We start from the raw sequence: 23911 nt of genomic DNA, 5'->3' as shown, positions 1-23911 counted from the left end.
CAGATATCAAGATTCTCTATAAAGAGATAAACTTCCTGATTTTTTAAATGAAGTTTTCCTATTTTTCCAGGTACCTAGCTAAGTAAACATTAGCAAAATGTCTGTTTTGTAATTTGTTGTAGACTTGGTCAGACTCTTTCTTCTTGTCTATTCCTATCTCCATCTCCCCCATATTCCACTGCCCCCCTCCAAAAAAAAACCTGACATAGTCAACAACTACTTTTTGTTTTGGTTTGAAATGATTTTGTTATTGTTAGGTCTTTTTTTTTTTTTTTAATTCACTGTTAAATTTAGTTGTTTTCTAAATCCTGATATCATTTACCAGATACATCAAAATTGTTTTATTTTTACCCTTGCTTTTAGACCTGAAACAACATGATCTGTTTTTGCATTCCAAAGCTGGAGGACCACAATGAATAACTGGAAATCCTTTCCATTTTTGCACGTTTCTCTATCCATGGAAGATGAAGGAAGAAGATAATAATAGTAACAATGAGAATAGCTAAATTTGAATGCTTACCATGTACAAGTACTGTGCTAAATGGTCTGCATGAAATTTTAGTTTTCCCAACACTTGGCAGTAGATGCTGTTACCTGTTATTTTACGGATGTGGAAGTTGAGGCACAAAGGCGTTAAAGAACTTTCCCAAGTCATATGACTGATAAGTGGTAGAGTCTGGATTTAACCCAAGTAATCTGCTCCGGAGCCTGGGCTCTTAAAACTTGTTTCTCTGTGCGTGTTTGGAGATACTGCTTTTTAATAATCTCAAGCTAACAGTTAACCTCTCACAGACACTTCATTGAATGTGTTTCATGCCTTGGGACCTATACCAAGATTTGGGTACAGAAATAAGTAAGAATTAATCATTCTTCTGAGGAGCTTATTGTCTACCACGGAGACACTGAAATATGAAATTCCACTGTAGTGTGAGCAAGTGCTGTGTAGTGGCTCCCCGGGCAGCATGGTCATGGGTCTCAGAGTGTCTATCATGGTAATGTTTGCCCTGGCTCAGTCTTGGAGACCAGAGGTCTTAGTACCTTTGATTTCTTATTTTATCCAGCATGGTTTTAATTACCTTCTACCTGTGGGTTTCTAAGATTTCACCTGCAGTCTAGACCTAGGCCTGTCCTGAGCAGTGGACTCTTACCTGATTGTTTCTCCTTGTGGATGTCTCACAAGTTCCTTCAAATCAACAGGTCAAAATCAGAATCCTTACCCCCTGCTCCTTTTCCCATCTCCCCTTGCAAACCTGCTCTGCCTCCAGTGTCCCTGTCCCAGTAGACGGCGTCTTAGGCCACAAAGCTGGAGGCATACTCCATCTCCATTTTCCTCTTCATATCAGTCGCAAAGCTCTGTTCCCTCTGTCTCCTAAAGAAGTCTCTCTCTGACCTACTGCTTTGCCTCTTCATCCACGCTGCTCCCACTACTGTCCCTTCTCACCAGGACCGCAGCGGTGGACCTGACTGAGTTTTCTGCCCTTTCTTGCCTTGCATCCCCTTCTCTTGTTAAAGAAATGGCAATGATAGAGTCTCATGAAAAGCAAATACGTTATGTCATTTCTTGCTTCTCTTTAGTCCACCAGTATCTTGGAATAAATGTGAAAATCCTTAACGTGGTCTGGAAGGCAGGACTTAACCCCTCCCTGCACCTCCGGCCTGGTCTCGTGCCCCTTTCCCTCTTCCCACTCTAGCCAGACTGGCCCTTCTTCACGTCTGAACAGTTCACGTTCCTCTCCTCAGAGCTGAGAAGGCCTGCTGTCCCCTCTGCCAAGCCTTGCTCACTACTGGATCCCTATCCACTAGGATGGGGCCTGATGCTTAGATTACCGTTTATTGTTCCAGAGCTGATTACGAATGAAGGTAACTTGTAGAACAAGTAGGAATGAGCCAGGTGTAAAAATAGGCATTAATCATTTTTAGCTGAAGAAATAGCATAAGCAGGCAAAAGACTGATACTTCTTTACGTATAAGAGCATTTATAAAATCAGTAGGACATCTCAGAAGGAAAATGAGCAAAGAATATGAGGCAATTAGCCTAGAGTAAATATAACTATTAATATTTGAAAAGTTCACTTTCATTAGTGTTCAAGGAAAATTAATGAATTCAATGTTGCTGTTTTTCTTAGCAAAAGTTGTAGATATTTTTACAAAATCTTTTGTTGACTAGATGCAACAGCATATGCATATGATCTCAACCTTGTTTAGTATATACAAATAAATATGTGGACTTAGCAGCCTAAAAACATGTGCCCATATGAGCATAGAAAAACAGTAGTAATTACCACAGTGGTGGGACTATAGATGACTTTTTTTTCTTTAAATATTTCTTATGTAATCAGAAAATGACATATAATCTTTAAAAATCACATGTTAAGACCACTTATTTGAAATACTAAGAAATCTAGCCAATATAAATTTTTCTTCTACATAGTAAGGAATCTCTATGCCAGATTTCTTCATCTTTGAGTTTGAATCCCCAGATTTCAAGCTGTATTCATCAAAATATACTTTATCCTCTTATAATAGTACATTAGTTAAAATTAATGTTAGCATTGACTAGTGTAATGTTACTTTAATAGAGCATATTATAATTTGTGCTGGAGAAGGAAATGGTAACCCGCTCAAGTATTCTTGCCTGAAAAATCTCATAGACAGAGGAGCCTGGTGGGCTACAGTCCATGAGGTATCAAGGGCTCAGACACAACTTAGCGACTAAACCCCACACTATTATAATTTGTGAGGTGCTCATTAATCCCTCAAATCAGTCATATGGTGAGTAAATAGTGTTGTTTGTATTTTGCATATAAAGGTAAGAATAGTTTAGAGTCAGTCCGTGTCACATAGCATCCATTTTAGAGTCCACACCCTAACACCCAAGTTTTCTTACTTCACAGATACATTTTAGTACATATTAAAATAGTGAAATCCTTTAACAGGCTACTGTTTAAGCATTGTTAATATAGGATAAGTATTAGATTATGTATTCTCAAATTGCAAAATGCTTAGTTGCTCAGTCGTGTCCAACTCTTTGCAACCCCATGGACTGTAGCCCACCAGGCTCCTCTGTCCATGTGAATTCTCCAGGCAAGAATACTGGAGTGTGTTGCCATGCCCTCCTCCAGGGGATCTTCCCAACCCAGGGATCAAACTCAGGTCTCCAGCATTGCAGGCGGATTTGTTTTTGTACTGGAACTTTTTTATGATTGTGTAAACCAGTGACTTAAGCACTCATTCTGAAAATCAGCATTGTTTAAATCTTCCTCCACCGCCTTTTAGGCATCATTACAGATATTTTTATTGACTGAAACATAAAATATAATTCTCCTTACTGATTTTTTAAATAGATGGTTGCTAGCAACCATCAGAATTGTTTAAAAACCAGTACCTTCTCTGTAATAATCTATAAGGGAAAAGAATCTGAAAAAGAATAGATGTATGTATATGTGTAACTAAATCATTTTGCTGTGCACTTGAAAGGAACACAACATGTGAATTAACTGTACTCCAATGTAAAATAAAAACTAGAGAAAAACAGTATTTGTAATTTTCTTGATGTAGATTTTTAAAAATTGTAATAACTATTCTGATATACCAGTCTTCAGAATTGGTATTTAGAAAAAGTCAAAGGTAAAAGGTAGATACATATGTAGTGAAGATAGAGGATGGCATCACCAACTCAATGGACGTGAGTTTGAGCAAACTCTGGGAGAGAGTGAAGGACAGGCAAGCCTGGCGTGCTGCAGTCCATGGGGTCACGAAGAGTTGGTCAAGACTTAGCAGTGGAACAACAACAAATTACGGTTTTTTACATACTTTCTCTTTTACTTAAGCATTTGTTAACTGTTTTTTGTAATATGAGTAGTATACGATATAATCCTTTCCTTCAGAATCCTTTCCTTTAGAATATACAAGGATTTTTGTGGTCAGGCATATTGTTAATAAAATTTTCTGCATGTGGCTAGAACACAGAAACGCCAACACCAAGAACTGTTGGTATAAAGTATAAGCTGTTGGGCCACACACAGAAGTGTCTTCATGATGTGATGTCACCAGGCCAAACAGATTTTGCAGTTTGGTCATCCGCCTGTGCTGCTGCCCCTCGGTGCATCTAACTCTCTCTGTATTGCCCATTTGAATTACAAGTGCTTGTTGTAGGAAAAGTGGGAAGTTCAGAATGGGTTGTCAGTTTAACTAAACTACATAATAGTTCTAGACTGAAAATTGAAATCTAGTATGTAATTCCTAAATGTGTCTAGAGTATGTCTTTATCTAAGATGTTGGAATCCTGGGATTTGAGAGTTAGATGGGCATCTTAGAAACCATCTAGTCACATCTTTTACCTAATAAAAAACTCATTCTATAACACTCCAGTTCATCTTGCCCAGCCTCCGTTTTTTTGGCCACTTATCTTCCATGGAGCCTACTGCTTTGCAGGTATTTGGTTTTTGGTGTGGCTTCATAAGGTCTCCTCTGGGCCTTCATTTGGATTTTTCAGTTTCCCTTTTATTCAGACATCTGACAGCAACTGTTGTCTTTCCTGTCTTGTGCTAAATATCCTGAGACTTTCCTCACAAGTATTTTTATATCTCACGCCATCCTACTTTCCTCTGGATATCTGGATATCGGTGGCCTCTTTAAATGATAAGGTCAGGATATTCTAGATGTTTTAGTAGCAAAGAGGCTAGTAATTCCTTTGCTCTGAATACTCTATCTGATCTGGTTTTTCTTATAAAAAATATGTGTATAATTAATGCCCACATTGTCTTAGTGTGGCCTATTTGTGAGGAAATTTGTTTTTCTTTTTAAACAGCTTTTAAAAATTATTATGGACATTTTTTAGGGAGACCAAAATGTAGGGAGAGCAGTGTGATGAATACCCTTATATCCTTTCGCCTAGATTTAATCATTGTTAAGAGTTGAGGCAGTAATATGGCATTTCTTTGTCTTAAAATTATACCTACGATCCAGATCTATTTTGTACTCAAATTGTCCTAATTTGTTTGGTTCCTGTGGCAAGATTCCAGATATTGAGGGGATCATCTGAAACTTTACCAAATCTGTTTGTTACTGAGCTCAGATAGTGATTCCAGATATAGCATTTTTCCCCTTGACTATTTCAATATGCATGTTAAAAAATAAGCATAATTGTCTGTATGACCACTCTATTATTTGACCTAGCAAAATTAATAGCAGTTCCCTAATACTATCTAATATATTCAAATTATCTATCATATTCAGATCTTAACACCTGTTTTGTTCAAACCAGGAGCCAATCAAGGACCATGGTATACAGATGTTTTGTTCATCTTAATAAAAATGTAAACTTTATTTACATTAGATGTCATTTTATTGATACTGCCCCACTGCACTAGCCTGGGGATCTGCAAACTTTTTCTTAGAGGACCACATAGTAACTACTTTAGGCTTGTGGGTCTTTTGGTCTTTGTCACAACTGCTAGGGCTTCCCTTGTGGCTCAGCTGGTAAAGAATCCGCCTGCAATGCAGGAGACCTGGGTTTGATCCCTGGGTTGGGAAGATCCCTTGGAGAAGGGAAAGGCTACCCACTTCAGTATTCTGGCCTGGAGAATTCCATGGACTGTATAGTCCATGGGGTAGCAAAGATTCAGACACCACTGAGTGCCTTGCACTTTCACTTTAACAACTGCTCAGCTCTGCCACATAGTCATTAAGTAAACACATGAGCATGACTGTTTCAGTAAGATTTAAAAAAAAAAATCAGGGCCTGGCCCATTGGTTGTTATTTTACTGACCCCTGCCTAACCTATTATGGTCTGTTTGGTTTTTTTTCTATCAGTATGATTGTTCTCAAGTTTTGTGTCAGTTCATTAATACCATCTGGTTGCAATATTCTACCTGTGAATCCATTAAATGGTAATAGTTACCATTTAGTGAATACAAACAGTATGCTGTGTACTTGACACAGATAATTAGTCCTTCCTTCTTAAAAACACCCTGGGAGATAAGATGGGTGAGAAGAGAAGAGAAAATTAGGACTTAAGACAGAGGTTAGGTAACTTACCCAGTGTCACATACCTAAATGTGAACACTAGCTCAGCACCCTGTTTTATAAGGTTTATGGTGTACTATTAATATTAAATCTATGTGAAGGAAAACCCTCTTTGTAACAGGCAGAATATTAGCCTTTCTCCATCTCGGTCACAGGTGTGTATTGAGAGATGGTTGAGTAATCTGTTGAAATCAGGAACACAAAATGTCTCTTTCCTAAACTGCTATTTTGGGAACTTTATAAAGAATATGCAGTTAGTTTGGATGGCGTGTCTTGTTTGTAGAAAAGAATGACCCCTAGGACACCACCTGGGCTCACACTGTATTTGCAACTGAACTGTATCCAGTCTGTCTCTGTCTGCCATTTCTCAAATCATGGAGAGTAGTTCTGTGGTTAAACCTTAGAGGACCCACCCGCCGTATCCTCAGATCCAACTTAAGTACACTTAAAAGTAGCCAGAATCTACTACTCTGTATTCTCAGTTTTATTTTACTTTATTCTTTTGGCTTTTGGTTAGATTTTAGGGCTATTTTTGCTTTGTTTTCGTAACAATGCTTGTTGTGCCCTTTTAGTTTAAAATATCTTTCCTGGTGTGCTCAGTTGCTAAGTCATGTCCGACTCGTTTGTAACCCCATGGACTGTAGCAGTCCACCAGGCTCCCTCATGTCTGTGGCATTTCCCAGACAAGATCACTGACTAGTGGGGTTGCCATTTCCTTCTTTCCTCCTGTGGGAAATTTTAAATGTAGCAGTGTTGGATGTAATTTGTCTTAAAAACCAGGAGGTGGCGATGTTTTCCAGTTGATGCTTTAAGGTTGTGGTTGGAATACCACCAGGAGGACCTAACTTGTCCATAAAAATCTGCTTCAACTCAGTAGTGCATCTTAATACAATGCTAGAAATATGTTATTTCCTGAAGTAGGACAGCTTCAACCTTCAACTTTGCTTTTTATTAGAAGGAAATACTTGACAAACTCATATTTGGCATTTACTTGAGAAACAGGACAAAACGCCTTGTTAAATCATGTCTTACAAAGGCTTTGGACAGTGGGGAAATTACCAAAGTCACCCTGTTGCCAGTTCTCTGAATTGAATAATTGTGAACATTTTGGCATTTTTAGTACATACGTAGATATATAAACCAAAATGAACTCTATCAAATGTATGTTTGTTTTCACATTATGAACCTCTGTCTGTATCCATGTAGTTATAATTTGTAGTCAGTTTAGTGGTCTGTTGGATTAGACTGTGCTATACTTTACTTAACCAACCCCTTCTGCATTGGCACATAGGTTTCTGCTATTAACAGAATTGCAGTATATCATCTTTATTTATACTTTGCTCAGTTGAATAATTTCTCAAGATGCGTTTATCAGCAATGTTTGATGTTTACCAGTATGAGTAGTGGTATCTCATTCTTTTAAGTTAGCACTTCCTCATTGCTAGTGATTTTAAAGCTATATATGTCTAAAGATAAAGGATTTATAAATAAGTAGTCTTAAGAAAAATAATAATGGAAATGCAACTATTGTTAGAATCAAGGGATAGTGAAAACATTATATATCCAACTTCAGAAATACTGAATGCACTTGGTTATCACTCCTCTAAATGTTCATACAAGAAAAGAGAAAAAGTTCAAAACTGACATATTAAGCATCCAGCTTACTTTCCAATATAAGAAATCAAGAAAAGAGTAGAAGGAAGAACATAAGGGAAAAAAAAAAATTTAATAAAGAGGATCGAACTAACTACCAATAGTTTGTCCTTTGAACAAACAAGAAATAGAAAAACTTTTCAGCAAGATTGATGATAGAAAAAAAAATCAGGGATAAATGATACTATGATAAAGAGATAACTATACTGAAGTTGAGTTTTTAAAATTTGTAGAAAAACCACGAAAAATTATATGCCATAAAATGTTAAATTTTAGAAGAACTGGAAAATTTCCCAAGAAAATTTAATGCCAAAATGTTCACAATTATTCTATTCAGAGAACTGGCAACAGGGTGACTTTGGTAATTTCCCCACTGTCCAAAGCCTTTGTAAGACATGATTTAACAAGGCGTTTTGTCCTGTTTCTCAAGTAAATGCCAAATATGAGTTTGTCAAGTATTTCCTTCTAATAAAAAGCTGATCTAATAAAAAAACTGATCAAGGAAGCAATAGAAGACATCAAATGTCTTAAAACCCTTAAATTGAATTAACCTTTTAAAATCCACAAAGGAAACAAGAAACAGGTCAAGACAGTTTTCAAATAAGGTCTTCTCAAACTGTCTTCCAGAGATTTTTTTTTTTTTTTTTTTTTAAAGAAGAAAGCAACCTAACTTGTCTAGTAAGTCTGGTATCACCATGAATGATACTCAAACCAGATAAAGTCCGAGAAAGGATTATAGATAAATTCTGCTTACAAAAATAGATGTATTAATCCAAAATGAAGTATTAGCAAGCCAAATCCATTAATGTATTTTTTAATGATTTATTGGGTCCAAGGATACAATGTATATGTCATAACTTTAAGAGGAATATATGAAAATGATAAAACAGTTCTGTGAGAATAGAGTTTTCTCCAGAGAAAGGAATTGAGGACCTTATCTAGGAGAAGAGCAGGAGGGGAGATACCCATTGTATTGTAAATGATATTTTTTAAGCTGGGTGGTAGGAACATAGATGTTCGTTTTTGTCATTTATGTTGTCTTAAGTATTTTGTGCTATAGTGTTAGCAGGCTTAACAGCTTTGTAAATTTAAATGCCACTTTAAAATGGTGTTCTTTTTTGCTGAGACCTATTACCCTTGGATGCATGCAAACAAGTTTAAAAGTTAAAAATGTGTAAGCCATCATGAAATATAGTAAAGAACACTACATATGCATTTTCATGGATATTAAGGGGCATGGAGGGAAGAAAAAGACACTTAGCTCTTCTTCATTTAAATGAGAATGAGTGGCTTTGGAACTGAAGTTTCAGGCTTGCTTTTAGTTTCTTTTTGTCTTTCTGTTACACGTTGTTTTTCTTTAATAATGTATTAGCATCAAGTAAACACTATTATGTTTAGTTTACCTCAATTTTGAGATTTAGTAGACTAGTGGCACTCTGTTTTGGATTCATTTTGCTTCTAACTTCATGGTTCCATTTTGACTTGAAAGCAGGCTGGACTTGACCTGAAGCACTTTCTTCAGGAGCTTTTAGTTTTGCTTTTTTTTTTTTTTTTTTCCATACCCAGTATTAAAAAAAAATAGTAGTTTGGGATTCTAGCTAATGAGAATTTTAATTTAAACTGAAGATTGAACTGTTGGATTTTGTAGCATTTATTCACGAAATAGTAATAGAACATTTTCAATGTATGAGATATGGTGCCAAGTCATGGATGTGAGTTTAAGATGTAGTCTTTAACTGAACTGAACTGAACTGACTGAATGGGACGAAATGCCATGATCTTAATTTGCTGAATGTGGAGTTTTAAGCTAACTTTCTCACTCTCCTCTTTCACTTTCATCAAAAAGCTCTTTAGTTCTTTGCTTTCTGCCATGGGTGGTGTCATCTGCATATCTGAAGTTACTGATATTTCTCCCGGCAGTCTTGATTCCAGCTTGTGCTTCATCCAGCCTGGCATTTCACATGATGTACTCTGCATATAAGTTAAATATGCAGGGTGACAATATACAGCCTTGATGTACTCCTTTCCCAATTTGGAACCAGTCCGTTGTCCCATGTCCAGTTCTAACTGTTGCTTCTTGACCTGCATACAGATTTCTCAGGAGGCAGGTAAGGTGATCTGGTATTCCAATCTCTTTAAGAATTTTCCACAGTTTATTGTGATCCACACAGTCAAAGGCTTTGGTGTAGTCAATAAAGCAGAAGTAGATATTTTTCTAGAACTCTCTTACTTTATATGTGGTCCAGCGGATGTTGGCAATTTGATCTCTGGTTCCTCTGCCTCTTTTAAGTCTAGAATCTGAACATCTGGAAGTTCAAGATTCACATACTGTTGAAGCCTGGCTTGGAGGATTTTGAGCATTACTTTGCTAGCGTGTAAGATGAGTGCAATTGTGCGGTAGTTTGGGCATTCTTTGGCATTGCCTTTCTTTGGGATTGGAATAAAAACTGACCTTTTCCAGTCCTGTGGCCACTGCTGAGTTTTCCAAATTTGCTGGCATATTGAGTGCAGCACTTGAACAGCATCATCTTTTAGGATTTGAAATAGCTCAGCTGAAATTCCATCACCTCCACTAGCTTTGTTCGTAGTAATGCTTCCTGAGGCCCACTTGACTTCACATTCCAAGATGTCTGGCTCTAGATGAGTGATCAAACCATTGTGGTTATCTGGGTCATGAAAATCTTTTTTGTACAGTTCTTCTGTGTATTCTTGTCACCTCTTCTTAACATCTTCTGCTTCTGTTAGGCCTATACCATTTCTGTCCTTTATCAAGCCCATCTTTGCATGAAATCTTCCCTTGGTATCTCTGATTTTCTTGAAGAGATCTCTTGTCTTTCCCATTCTATTGTTTTCCTCTGTTTCTTTGCATTGATCACTGAGGAAGACTTTCTTATCTCTCCTTGCTATTCTTTGGAACTCTGCATTCAAATGGCTATATCTTTCATTTTCTCCTTTGCCTTTAGCTTCTCTTCTTTTCTCAGCTGTTTGTAAGGCCTCTTTAAACAGCCATTTTGCCTTCTTGCATTTCTTTTTCTTGGGGATGGTCTTGATCACTGCCTCCTGTACAGTATCACCAACCTCTGTCCATAGTTCTTCAGGCACTCTGTCTAGCAGATCTAATCCCTTGACACTATCTGTCACTTCCACTGTATAATTGTAAGGGATTTGATTTAAGTCATACCTGAATGGTCCAGTGGTTTCCCTACTTTCTTCAATTTAAGTTGGAATTTGGCAATAAGGAGTTCATGATCTGAGCCACAGTCAGCTCCCGGTCTTATTTTTGCTGACTGTATCATCTTTGGCTGCAAAGAATATAGTCAATATGATTTTGATATTGATCATCTGGTGATGTCCATGCATAGAGGCTTTTCTTGTGTTATTGGAAGTGGGTGTTTGCTATGGCCAGTGGTTTCTCTTGGGAAAACTCTGTTAGCCTTTGCCCTGCTTCATTCTGTACTCCAAGGCCAAATTTGCCTGTTACTCCAGGTGTTTCTTGACTTCCTAATTTTGCATTCCAGTCCCCTATGATGAAGAAGACTTCCTTTTTTGGTGTTAGTTCTAGAAGTCTTGTAGGTCTTCATAGAACCATTCAACTTCAGCTTCTTCAGCATTACTGGTTGGAGCCTAGACTTGGATTACTGTGATATTGAATGGTTTGCCTTAGAAACGAAGAGAGATCATTCTGTCATTTTTGAGATTGCACCCAAGTACTGCATTTTGGACTTTTTTTTGTTAACTATGATGGCTACTCCATCTCTTCTAAGGGATTCTTGCCCACAGTAGTAGATACAATGATCATCTGAGTTAAATTCACCCATTCCAGTCCATTTTAGTTCACTGATTCCTAAAATGTCAACGTTCACTCTTGCCATCTCCTGTTTCACCACTTCCAATTTGTCTTGATTCATGGACCTAACATTCCAGGTTCCTATGCAGTATTGTTCTTTGCAGCATTGGACTTTACTTCCATCACCAGTCACATCCACAACTGGGTGTTGTTTTTGCTTTAGCTCTGTCTCTTCATTCTTTCTGGAGTTATTTCTCCACTGATCTCCTGTAGCATTTTGGGCACCTACCGACCTGGGGAGTTCCTCTTTCAGTGTCCTATCATTTTGCCTTTTCATACTGTTCATGGGGTTCTCAAGGCAAGAATACTGAAGCGGTTTGCCATTCCCTTCTCCAGTGGACCACATTTTGTCAGAACTCTCCAGCATGACCCATCCATCTTGGGTGGCCCTACGTGGCATGGCTCATGGTGTCATTGAATTAGACAAGCCTGTGGTCCATGTGATCAGTTTGATTAGTTTTCCATGATTGTGATTTTCATTCTGTCTGCCCTCTGATGGATAATGAGGCTTATGGAAGCTTCCTGATGGGAGAGACTGACAGGGGGAAACTGGGTCTTGTTCTAATGGGCAGGGCCATGCTCAGTAAATCTTTAATCCAGTTTTCTGTTGATGAGGGAGGCAGTGTTCTCTGGCTCTTGTTTGACCTGAAGGCAAACTATGGTGAAGGTAATGAAGATAATAGCAACTTCCTTCAAAGGTCCCCTGCATGCTCTGCTGCACTCAGTGCCCCCTGCCCTGCTACCATATGACCCAACAGTCCCACTCCTAAGCATATACCCTGAGGAAACCAAAATTGAAAAAGACACATGATCTCAATGTTCCTTGCAGCACAGTTTACAATAGCTAGAACATGGAAGCAACCTAGATGTCAATCAACAGATGAGTGGATAAAGAAGTTGTGGTACATATTCACAATGGAATATTCAGTTCAGTTCAGTTGCTCAGTCGTGTCCGACTCTTTGGGACCCCATGAATTGCAGCACGCCAGGCCTCCCTGTCCATCACCAATTCCCGGAGTTCACTCAGATTCACATCCATCGAGTCAGTGACGCCATCCAGCCATCTCATCCTCTGTCGTCCCCTTCTCCTCCTGCCCCCAATCCCTCCCAGCATCAGAGTCTTTTCCAATGAGTCAATTCTTCGCATGAGGTGGCCAAAGTACTGGAGTTTCAGCTTTAGCATCATTCCTTCCAAAGAAATCCCAGGGCTGATCTCCTTCAGAATGGACTGGTTGGATCTCCTTGCAGTCCAAGGGACTCTCAAGAGTCTTCTCTAACACCACAGTTCAAAAGCATCAATTCTTCGGTGCTCAGCCTTCTTCACAGTCCAACTCTCACATCCATACATGACCACAGGAAAAACCATAGCCTTGACTAGACGGACCTTTGTTGGCAAAGTAATGTCCCTGCTTTTGAATATGCTATCCAGGTTGGTCATAACTTTCCTTCCAAGGAGTAAGCGTCTTTTAATTTCATGGCTGCAGTCACCATCTGCAGTGATTTTGGAGCCCAAAAAAATAAAGTCTGACACTGTTTCCACTGTTTCCCCATCTATTTCCCATGAAGTGATGGGACCGGATGCCATGATCTTCATTTTCTGAATGTTGAGCTTTAAGCCAACTTTTTCACTCTCCACTTTCACTTTCATCAAGAGGCTCCTTAGTTCCTCTTCAGTTTCTGCCATAAGGGTGGTGTCATCTGCATATCTGAGGTTATTGATATTTCTCCCGGCAATCTTGATTCCAGCTTGTGTTTCTTCCAGTCCAGCGTTTCTCATGATGTACTCTGCATGTAAGTTAAATAAGCAGGGTGACAATATATATCCTTGACGTACTCCTTTTCCTATTTGGAACCAGTCTGTTGGTCCATGTCCAGTTCTCACTGTTGCTTCCTGACCTACATACAGATTTCTCAAGAGGCAGATCAGGTGGTCTGGTATTCCCATCTCTTTCAGAATTTTCCACAGTTTATTGTGATCCACACAGTCCAAGGCTTTGGCATAGTCAATAAAGCAGAAATAGATGTTTTTCTGGAACTCTCTTGCTTTTTCCATGATCCAGCGGCTGTTGGCAATGTGATCTCTAGTTCCTCTGCCTTTTCTAAAACCAGCTTGAACATCAGGAAGTTCACAGCTCACATATTGCTGAGGCCTGGCTTGGAGAATTTTGAGCATTACTTTACTAGCATGTGAGGTGAGTGCAATTGTGCGGTAGTTTGAGCATTCTTTGGCATTGCCTTTCTTTGGGATTGGAATGAAAACTGACCTTTTCCAATCCTGTGGCCACTGCTGAGTTTTCCAAATTTGCTGGCATATTGAGTGCAGCACTTTCACAGCATCATCTTTCAGGATTTGAAAGAATTCAACTGGAATTCCATCACCTCCACTAGCTTTGTTCATAGTGATGCTTTCTAAAGCCCACTTGACTTCACATTCCAGGATGTTTGGCTCTAGGTGAGTGATCACACCATCATGATTATCTGGGTCGTGAAGATCTTTTTTGTACAGTTCTTCTGTGCATTCTTGCCACCTCTTCTTAATATCTTCTGCTTCTGTTAGGTCCATACCATTTCTGTCCTTTATCGAGCCCATCTTTGCACGAAATACTCCCTTGGTATCTCTAATTTTCTTGAAGAGATCTCTAGTCTTTCCCATTCTGTTGTTTTCCTCTATTTCTTTGCATTGATCACTGAGGAAGGCTTTCTTATCTCTTCTTGCTATTCTTTGGAACTCCGCATTCAGATGCTTGTGTCTTTCCTTTTCTCCTTTGCTTTTCACTTCTCTTCTTTTCACAGCTATTTGTAAGGCCTCCCCAGACAGCCATTTTGCTTTTTTGCATTTCTTTTCCATGGTGATGGTCTTGATCCCTATCTCCTGTACATTGTCATGAACCTCATTTTCATCAGGCACTCTATCTATCAGATCTAGGCCCTTAAATCTATTTCTCACTTCCACTGTATAATCATAAGGGATTTGATTTAGGTCATACCTGAATAGTCTAGTGGTTTTCCCTACTTTCTTCAATTTCAGTCTGAATTTGGCAATAAGGAGTTCATGGTGTGAGCCACAGTCAGCTCCTGGTCTTGTTTTTGTTGACTGTATAGAGCTTCTCCATCTTGACTGCAAAGAATATAATCAATCTGATTTCGGTGTTGACCATCTGGTGATGTCCATGTATAGAGTCTTCTCTTGTGTTGTTGGAAGAGGGTGTTTGTTATGACCAGTGCATTTGCTTGGCAAAACTCTATTAGCCTTTGCCCTGCTTCATTGTGTACTCCAAGGCCAGATTTGCCTGTTACTCCAGGTGTTTCTTAACTTCCTACTTGTGCATTCCAACTTTTGCATTCCAATCCCCTATAATGAAAAGGACATCTTTTTTGGGTGTTAGTTCTAAAAGGTCTTGTAGGTCTTCATAGAACCATTCAACTTCAGCTTCCTCAGCGTTACTGGTTTTGGCATAGACTTGGATTACTGTGATAGTGAATGGTTTGCCTTGGAAATGAACAGAGATCATTCTGTCGTTTTTGAGATTGCATCTAAGTACTGCATTTTGGACTCTTTTGTTGACCATCATGGCTACTCCATTTCTTCTGAGGGATTCCTGCCTGCAGTAGTAGATATAATGGTGATTTGAGTTAAATTCACCCATTCCAGTCCATTTTAGTTCGCTGATTCCTAGAATGTCGACATTCACTCTTGCCATCTCTTGTTTGACCACTTCCATTTTACCCTGATTCATGGACCTGACATTCCAGGTTCCTATGCAATATTGCTCTTAACAGCATCGGACCGTGCTTCTATCACCAGTCACATCCACAGCTGGGTATTGGTTTTTGAATGGAATATTACTCAGCCATAAAAAAGAACACCGTTGAATCAGTTCCAATGAGGTGGATGAACCTAGAGCCTATTATACAGAATCAGAAAGAGAAAGATAAATATCGTATACTAATGCATATATACAGAATCTAGAAAGATGGTACCAAAGAATTTATTTGCAGGGCAGCAGAGGGGAAACAGACATAGAGAACTGACTTATGGACATGGGGAGAGGGGAGGAGAGGGTGAAATGGTATGGAGAGAGTAACATGGAAACTTACATTATAATATGTAAAATAGATAGCCAATGGAAATTTGCTATATGTCTCAGGGAACTCAAACAGGAGCTCTATATCAACCTAGAGGGGTTGGGTGGGGAGGGAGATGGGAGGGAGGTTCATGAGGAAGGGGACATATGTATACCTATGGCTGATTCATGTTGAGGTTTAACAGAAAACAACAAAATTCTGTAAAGCAGTTATCCTTCAATTAAAAACTAAGTTCAGTTCAGTTACTCAGTCATGTTCAACTCTTTGCAGTCCCATGGACTACAGCACACCAGGCTTCCCTGTCCATCACCAATTCCTGGAGTTTGCTCAAACTCGTGTCCATCAAGTCAGTGATGCCATCCAACCATCTCATCCTCTGTCGTCGCCTTCTCCTCCTGCCTTCAGTCTTTCCCAGCATCAGGGTCTTTTCCAATATGTCAGTTCTTCGCTTCAGGTGGCCAAAGTATTGGAGTTTCAGCTTCAACATCAGTCCTTCCAGTGAACACCCAGGACTGGTCTCCTTTAGGATGGACTGGTTGGATCTCCTTGTAGTCCAAGGGACTCTCAACAGTCTTCTCCAACACCACAGTTTAAAAGCATCAGTTCTTCAGTGCTCACCTTTCTTTATAGTCCAACTCTCACATCCATACATAACTACTGGAAAAACCATAGCTTTAACTATATAGAGCTTTGTAGGCAAAGTGATGTCTCTGCTTTTTAATATGCTGTCTAAGTTTGTCATAGCTTTTCTTCCAAGGAGCAAGCATCTTTTAATTTCATGGCTGCAGTCACCATCTGCAGTGATTTAAATTAATTAATAAAAAAGTTATGTGTATGTTTTAGGAATAAGGTAAGCCTTTTGAACTAATTTTAGAGGTAATCAATTCATTCCTCTTTAATGCTGAGAGTTAAGTTTACTCAGGTAGAATTTTTCACACATTGATAAATGATTTAGCTTCATTCAGAATTGGAAGGACTATGATAGGCTGTCAGATGCTCTGTAGAAATTGGGATTTGTCTCTTTCACTAGATTGCCATTTGAATTATCCTACTTAAAAGTGATATGAAGTGCTTAGCTGTAAGAAGTGAATCTTTTTAATACTCAGTACTACTCTTGTTTTACAAGATAGATAAACTGTTTGCAAATGCATCTCTCTTTTAGTACTGCTTTAAAAATCTGGGGTTTTCTTTTTTTTTTTTTTTTTGCATTTCAGTAACTTTATTGAAAGGTATATCCCTTAGTACCAAAACATAATGGGAGTTGGTTAGGTTACCTCTGGCAACTCAAAATTAACACTGATGTATTTAAAATATTGAAATTTATCAGTATTTTGGAAAAACTGTAAAGTTATCCATAAAACATGGTTTACCAAAGTATAAGATACACTGTGGTTCTTTGGTTCATTTTCTAATGCCTCTATAACCATAAAATGATGTCAAAATTGGGTACAGCCATCCTGGATGGATTCAGGCTACACACTGCATTGAGTAACTCTCTGCAACACTTTAACCCCGTAGATCTCCAAACACTACACCTCAGCAACCTTATAATTACGAAGATGCCTACTTTCTTAATACTTGCTTTTGGCACACAGTAGGGGCAATTAATGTAAGTATATTCTCTTCCTTTTAAGCAAAATTCTAAGTTAGAACCAAGTTTTATAAAAACAGTCCTCAGTAAAAACTGATGGAGTGTTAAAAAGTTTTCAGAGTGACGCTAATTTGTTTTGAGTTACTAGTACAGTAAAAACTAATTTTCTTGATGGGACTAGACTGAGGCAGTAAATTTTGTATAAAACTTTTAAAATCATGGATACAAACATCACCTGTTTTCTAGAAAAATATTAAAGATAACATGCCAAAATTAACGAGTTGGTAGTTTTGCTTTACATAAATGCCCTCAAATTTAAATGTGATTTCTATATAGCAGTAAGGTCCACATCTCTGGGTTAATAACTACTTGCATTATAGGTGCCAAGAAACTAACTATTCTCACTGTCTAGAATAGTGACCCTTATTGTGCCTTAAAAAGTGCATTTGTGAAATGGTGGTTTTGATGTAAACCTCATAGTTTAAATTTAAGTAGGTTACCCTTTTTAAACACCACCTAAATACAATATATTGACCCAATATAGAAACTTGGATCAATGTCAGAAATGAAGATTCACAGTTTACCTTTCCAGGCTTGTCATTTGCATTTCACATTTATACTGTTATTTTGATTTGTATGTTTCATAGGTGAATTCAAATTTGAGTAATTCCACTATAGGGTAATGTTAATTAGGCAGTTTTCCCAAATCTGAGAACACCGATGCTAATCTAGTTGTGATGTTTTGAGGCTTCACAGCTTAAATCCGTTATATTATGGAATCCACAGCTCAGGATTGTGGAGAAAGGCTTCAGAAGTTTTTTGTTGCTGTAATCATCCAATTAAGGGACCGTTTCAGGAATTGTTGGAAGGTGGGTTATCCTGTAGTAACTATGCCTCAGTTGCCGTGCAGTACGCTCAGAAACAATCCATTTCAACTTCTGAACATTTGGTTTGGCACACTTGTTCGATGAATATTCAGCTAAACACTTGGATACAAGCTCTTGCCAGAAAGTCAAATCTCTGCCACTGATCTTGGAATGTTTCTGAAGATGTTCTACTCCTTCTGTTAACTCTATATACTTCTGTGCTTGGATCTCCAGTGCGATGATAGACAATGCCAACACAGACGGCTTTGCTTTAGAAAATATGATCCTGCAGTAACATGCCTTAAGTTGGGCTTCTAGTCTTTCAAAATTAAGGCTACTCTTCCTTTCATGTGGCACGTTCTCTTGAAGGAGTGAGTAATAGAGCTGTAGAAACTGAAAGGCAGTAGTAGCTTTGACTTTCCAACACACCTTCTCCAATACAATCTTCTCCATTCTCATCAAGTCTGAAACCGTGAACCTGTACTGGCTTATAAGGATCAAGTCAGTTGCCAATGGGACATTCCTTTCCTCTTCTGTTGATTTTACAGCCAGATAGAAGCAGCTTAGTCCAACACACCCAAGGTGCTTGGGCTGTACCTTCATTTTAGACAGGAATCTGTCCAGTAAATTCACAGCTAGAGAAAATGTCTCCGTGTCAAAGCCAAAGAACTGAGTTAGACTAAGAAGATCTTTTACTTCAAAGTCCCTCAGTCTTGCAGTCATTCTAAGGCCATTATCATGTGCAGATTCAATTAGTCTCAAGCCGCAGACCTTTGGCTGACATCTCAACTCCTGTTCCAACAGGGCATTCAGCTGGTGTAGCAGTTTCTGAGAGTCAGTTGTTGTCAGTACCTCTATCTTGATCGCGACTGCAGCTCCTCAGCGGTAACCACCCTCCCCGGGCCTGCTCTCACCTCACCCCACGATATTAGATCCGAGAGGCCTACGAGGCGAGAGGACTCGCGGGCAAGAGGGGACAGGCCCGGGGAGGGGGAGCCGTCTTGGGTGGGGGTTTCTGCAGCACCGCCGAGACGACACTGCCCTTCTCTGGGCCAGTTCGGAGCCGAAGGGCAAATCTGGGGTTTTCATGTAGTTTTCCTGCCTCTTTGTTTTCCTTAGTAATGACTTTCTCATATTTTACTCTTGATTTAAAACCTCTTAAATCAATGATATATCTTCTGAGACTGTTTGCTAGGATGCTTATCTAAAATATGAATACTTCCTAACTTATCTATGCCCATGACTTTATTTTTAGATTTTAAGTTGCTAATGTATGGAAACAATCATCAAATTTTGATTAATTTCAAGGCTTCTTTGTATTCTCAAAGTTTGCGTTCCCCCTTCTTTCTTGACTTATTTTTACCTTGTATGTTATCCTTGTAGTCTTCCCAGACAGTTCAACAGTTAATACTCAGAGTAGGAGATCTGAAGCATTTGTTTTAGCCTGTTTGATGTAAAAAGTGTGTGAGGCGGTAAATTCAACATAGTTCCTTCATATGTAATTTCTCTTTTAAGTCATGCTTTTTGTGGCCTCTTATCATGGGGTATGTATCAGTCAGGATTAGATTTGGCTGCATATAGCTAAAGTCCACCAGGAGGGCTTAAAATAGAAATTGATTTTCCCCTCACATTCATAAAGTCTAGAGTTAGAAAATGATGGGGGTGATAAGGAGTTTCACAATATCAGGGTCACAGGCTTCTTCTCTTACTGTTCTTCCGTACCCATCTCATGATCCCAAATGGCTTCTTGAACTCCAGCCCTCACATCCAGACTCCATCCAGCAAGAATGAAGAAGAGCAGAAAGGCAAAAGGGTCTTCTGGTTAATTCGGTCCCTCTGAGCAGGCTTCTGAAACGTCGTGAAGCCATAGTGTTTTACCTGTCTTTGACAGTGCAGCGCTTGTGTCCTCTTGGGGAATGTCTGTTGCCAGGGAGGCTAAAAGGTATAGAATTTTTTTTTTTTCCTGCCACAATGTGTCCAGCTAGACATCTGGGTTCTGTTCATTGTGAAGGAGGAGTGAAATGGGTGTTGGGGTGAGCAGTCAGGAGCCTCTGCCTCACAGTTATTTCCGAGTTCTAATAGGAAAGTAGCAAGTGGAGCAATATCTGGGTTATGATATAATCATGGAAAGTGATGGCTAAGAAACCTCTGCTCTACCTGTAGACTTGGACTTAAACTTTTACCCCTAATCACTGTTATTTTTGGTGTTACTATTTTCCAAGTATATGTGTTAAGTACTTTTCATACATTTTATGTAATTCCCATGGCACTATCTGTTAGGCACTGTCCATTTCATGTCATAGGTGAGAAAACCAAGACACAGATAGATGGTATAATTGGCCCGCGTCCTCAGAATAGTCAGTGGTGAGTTGAACGTTGAGTGTGCACTTAAAGATCACCACTGATAACTGCTTCCATCCTCTGTTTATTAATCTGTCCACCTATATATCTGTCCCTCAGATGCCACTGCCACCTGTCCCCGCCTCTTGTACCCAAGAATCATTTGAGGTTGCTCAAGCACAAAGAACAGAAAAACAAAAAGATAGGTAGATTGAACTAAATATAAGAAAGAAAATAGAATGAAGTTGAGGTTCACATGATACACAGAGTTCAATGCTGTAGGATCCTACAGAGATGCTAAAAGTCTCCACCTGACTTCTCATTGTGTCCTACCAGAAACTAAAAGGCAGAAAAACAAGGTAGAATTTTTTTTTTTTAATTTGGACTCTTGGCTTCATTTTTTAGTCATATAATAATTTGAATCCTTATAAAGAATACTAGTTCTTTTTCATATTGTGCTTCAAGGAATTATAAAGACAATTATAATAGCATTGTTACCATTTTCTGGTTTTTCTCTTTGTGGGATAGGTCAACTGAATTACCATTGCTTATTTTTTAAGATGTGGATACTCAAAGAGAAAATATTTTAGCTGGACGTAGATCGTGTACTTAGTAAAAACTAGGGCTCATTTTTGTTTGTTTTTAGAAATAATCCTGTCATTGTTTTGAAAAGATATGCATTCTATAAGATTGGGATCTTGGTAAAAATGGTATTGTGCTAAGCAGTTGTTTGTTAGAGCTTCCCTGTACATACACAGGCTGGTGAGCTGCTTCAGGACAAAAGACCTTGCCTTATTTCTGTTTTTCTCCCGTCTCTTCAGTGTGTAGAGGTTTTCAGTAAGTGATTAATGAATGAATGACTAGTAAATGAAGAAAATCTGTTAATGAATGTTATTATTAATATTGCTGTGTCTTAAAACTTAAGAAAGTCAATGGCCCTACCAGAATAGAGAAAAAGTAAGTCATTCTTTATATAGCCCTTTCAAGTTGTATGAGGTGGGTTTTAGTACCATTAATGGTTGGACATTGGGACCACACAGTCCAGCCCTTGAACATGGTGTGTTTGGAGAATCACCATAGCCGTGACACACCTGGAAAGTGGTGGCTGTAAAGGCGAGTTGCAAGAGTTAAGTCTGGCGAGTTCCTGGCGTGTAAAAGTTACTGATTGGTTTTAAGGAATGAAAGTTAGATTCAGGTTTTCAAAGACTTTCTATGACATGTTATCTTTTAAAAAGTGACCTTTTTCATGGGGAAAAGAAAGGACATGATTTGAATAACATTTGAAAAATAAAAAATAGAGATCTACTTCTTGCATTTTAGTTTTCAATTCCTTGTGACCAAAATATTAACAGTAACAGAACATTTAAGTTTAATTATTTGTTTGTTTTTATTTCTCAGGATGTGATCTTCGTGGTGGGAAGCCAAGTTTTTAAACTACCCCAATGGATGCAGACAGTGATGTTGCACTGGACATTCTAATTACAAATGTAGTATGTGTTTTTAGAACAAGATGCCATTTGAACTTAAGGAAGATTGCTTTAGAGGGAGCAAACGTAATTTATAAGCGTGATGTTGGAGTAAGTATCTGATTTTTGTCATGTGTGCTACATAGCCTAATTGTATAGTGCTGTGAATGACATACTAAGTAAAGAATGAGGACAATACCTTATACATTTATTATAAAAATTAAGAATGGGTATGAAGGCCCTGCTGAAGCTCTAAAAATTAGATGCCAGTATATCTTGGTAAATTTGCATTAGTTCTTCAGGCTAGAAATGAAGTACAGATGAATTCAATTAAAAATTTCAGTGAGTCACAATTAAAGATTTTCATGTTCATCAATAATGCCATCTTCACTTTTAAAAAGAAGTAAGTAATCTGCTAAAAAGAGAGGGACAGGCTTAATGCTGCATTGAAATTTGAGCATGCCATATGGCAGACAAGTCATTATTCCTGGGAAGGTTAACATCTTGAGTCGATGGACAAGCTGGTAGCAAAAGACAACTAAATGAAGAAAAAACTCTGTTTCTCAGCCACTTAGGTAAGAAATTTTATAATCTATTTTAGCTCAAATTTTATTTTGAGCCTGTGATAAATTGGGTCTCCCCAGGTTTACTAGCTTTGTAGTTTAATAATACATGACAGAGAAAGAGAGGAACTCAAAATGTCAAGAGTATTAAGAAGAAATGTCCAATTCCTTTTTTTGTTTCATATTCAGTAAAACATTTAGCTCTTTTATATATTATGGCCATTTCTTAAATATTGCCATAAATGAAAAGTTGCCATGAAAATTTAAATTCACATGTTATCTTGGACCTTAGTCCCTGACCTATTTACACTCACACTGTAGATAATTTAGTCCAAATCCATAGCTCTAAGTGCCTTTCATTTCTAAGGAATCTAAAATTACATCTCCAGCTCCAAACTTCCTCCTGCATTCAAGATTTGCACATCAGTTATGAATATGTAATAGGCATATCAGCTGTAAGACACAGAAGAAAGTAATAAGCACCATGAAGCAGAGAAAAGCAGGGTTAGAAGTCACAGAGCCGTGAAGGGATGGGTGCTTTGGTGAAATGGTCAGGGAAGGTCTCTCTGTAGAGATGACATCTGGTGAGAGACCTGAATGAAGTGAAAACACTGAAGGAAGAGAATACCAGAAGAAAGTAACAGCTATGCCAAGGTCCTAAGGCATGCACAATTTGGCATGTTCGAGAATCCATGGAAATTGCAAATTCCAGTTATGTGAGCAGAGTGAGAAGTTGGAATGTGTATTTGTAGTACATTGATTTCAAGTATATAGTGAGAGTTATATACAGGCCTTGAATTTTTTATTAATTAAATGTCCTTTTGACTTAATATGTTCTTTATGTTCAGTGTGGTTCTTGATTTCAGAGTGGGTGGTTTGGAGAACAGTTATTTCAGTCTTGGGTAAGCTTGAAGTAGTATTTAAACATAAAATGGCCACACAGAGTAGAATCATGTGTGGAAATTAACCAAGCTGTTGGGTTTTTGGTTTTCTTTTCTTTTTGCAGAAAGTATTAATGAAGCTTAGAAAGCCTAGAATTACAGCTACAATTTGGTCCTCAGGAAAAATTATTTGCACTGGAGCAACAAGGTAAATGTTACTTGGGTTTTTATTTTTTAATTTGCCCCTCATGGGAAAGATATTTTTCCAGACTTGAAAACAAAATCACATGTACAGTTTGTTGTGTTCCTCATTGTAAAATTTGTTTCCTGTGTAACTGATAATCTTTTTCTTTCTTTCAAACCATAGTGAAGAAGAAGCTAAATTTGGTGCCAGACGTTTAGCCCGTAGTCTCCAGAAACTAGGATTTCAGGTAATGTTTTCAAAAGCTATCCAAGCTGCAGATATCCAAAAATTTATTTCTGTAAATTTTTTTATATACGTATATCTTATTTAATGATTTGAAGAAGTCCCCTCTTATGATTGACCTTTTTTTAAGTTATGTAATTTTGTCCTTCAGCTCAAAACTGTA

At 38.2% G+C, this 23911-nt stretch overlaps 2 protein-coding genes across 2 annotated transcripts in view; one reads left to right on the top strand and one right to left on the bottom strand.

Annotated features, from left to right (window-relative positions):
- TBPL1 (TATA-box binding protein like 1) overlaps positions 1–23911 on the top strand; it is a 38918-nt gene that overhangs the window by 10076 nt on the left and 4931 nt on the right. The window contains exons 2-4 of the mRNA XM_006059286.4: positions 21810–21988; positions 23447–23529; positions 23689–23752. Coding sequence (XP_006059348.2) covers positions 21854–21988; positions 23447–23529; positions 23689–23752 — 282 coding nt within the window. The 5' untranslated portion in view covers positions 21810–21853. The remainder of the gene's footprint in view (positions 1–21809; positions 21989–23446; positions 23530–23688; positions 23753–23911) is intronic.
- LOC102406811 (cyclin-G1) lies at positions 16803–19150 on the bottom strand. The gene has a single exon (XM_044924205.2). The coding sequence runs from the start codon at positions 18792–18794 to the stop codon at positions 18045–18047; it is 750 nt and encodes a 249-aa protein (XP_044780140.2). The 5' UTR covers positions 18795–19150; the 3' UTR covers positions 16803–18044.

The sequence above is a fragment of the Bubalus bubalis genome, chromosome 10 (genome assembly GCF_019923935.1).
Source record: "Bubalus bubalis isolate 160015118507 breed Murrah chromosome 10, NDDB_SH_1, whole genome shotgun sequence".
Classification (NCBI taxonomy): domain Eukaryota; kingdom Metazoa; phylum Chordata; class Mammalia; order Artiodactyla; family Bovidae; genus Bubalus; species Bubalus bubalis.
This window is presented reverse-complemented; position numbering and strand designations above follow the sequence as displayed.